Source organism: Haliaeetus leucocephalus, unplaced genomic scaffold, assembly GCF_000737465.1.
Source record: "Haliaeetus leucocephalus isolate CR32 unplaced genomic scaffold, Haliaeetus_leucocephalus-4.0 Scaffold640, whole genome shotgun sequence".
In the NCBI taxonomy this organism is placed as follows: Eukaryota; Metazoa; Chordata; class Aves; order Accipitriformes; family Accipitridae; genus Haliaeetus; species Haliaeetus leucocephalus.
This window is the reverse complement of record NW_010973076.1, coordinates 2,006-2,502: the sequence shown is the minus strand read 5'-3', so window position 1 is coordinate 2,502 and position 497 is coordinate 2,006. Positions and strand designations below refer to the sequence as shown.

The 497-nt window shown below is 54.3% G+C and overlaps 1 protein-coding gene across 1 annotated transcript in view; it reads left to right on the top strand.

Annotated features, from left to right (window-relative positions):
* Positions 1-205: 205 nt before the first annotated feature.
* LOC104838671 (G1/S-specific cyclin-D1-like) overlaps positions 206-497 on the top strand; it is a gene marked incomplete at its 3' end in the record, with an annotated part of 2,057 nt that continues 1,765 nt past the window's right edge. Inside the window, exon 1 of the mRNA XM_010578536.1 lies at positions 206-403. Coding sequence (XP_010576838.1) covers positions 206-403 — 198 coding nt within the window. The remainder of the gene's footprint in view (positions 404-497) is intronic.

Sequence of the window (497 nt, the reverse complement as noted above, 5' to 3'; positions counted from 1 at the left end):
TGATCTCTGCTTAACAACAGTAACGTCACAGGACTATACAGGAGAGTTTTGTTGGAAGTTAGAAAGTTTTGCAGCCTCCAGAGGGCTGTAGCGGCAGTAGCAGAAGCAGCATCCAAGGGACTCCTGGAAGGGGAAGAGAGGGAGCGAGCGAGCGACTGACTCAGTCCTGCTGCAGAAAAACTGACTCGAGACGACGGAGGCAGACATGGAACATCAGCTGCTGTGCTGCGAGGTGGAGCCCATCCGACGAGCCTACCTAGACGCCAACCTCCTCAATGACAGGGTGCTGCAGACAATGCTGAAGGCGGAGGAGACCTGCTCGCCCTCCGTCTCCTACTTCAAGTGCGTGCAGAAAGAAATCTTGCCATATATGAGGAAAATAGTCGCCACTTGGATGTTGGAGGTTTGTAGCTTTCGGCGATTTTTTGCTCGGCGAGCTTCGGCGGCACCGAAATGAATTAAACCAAGGAGCTGCTCCCCCAGCTCCTCCTGCCCCC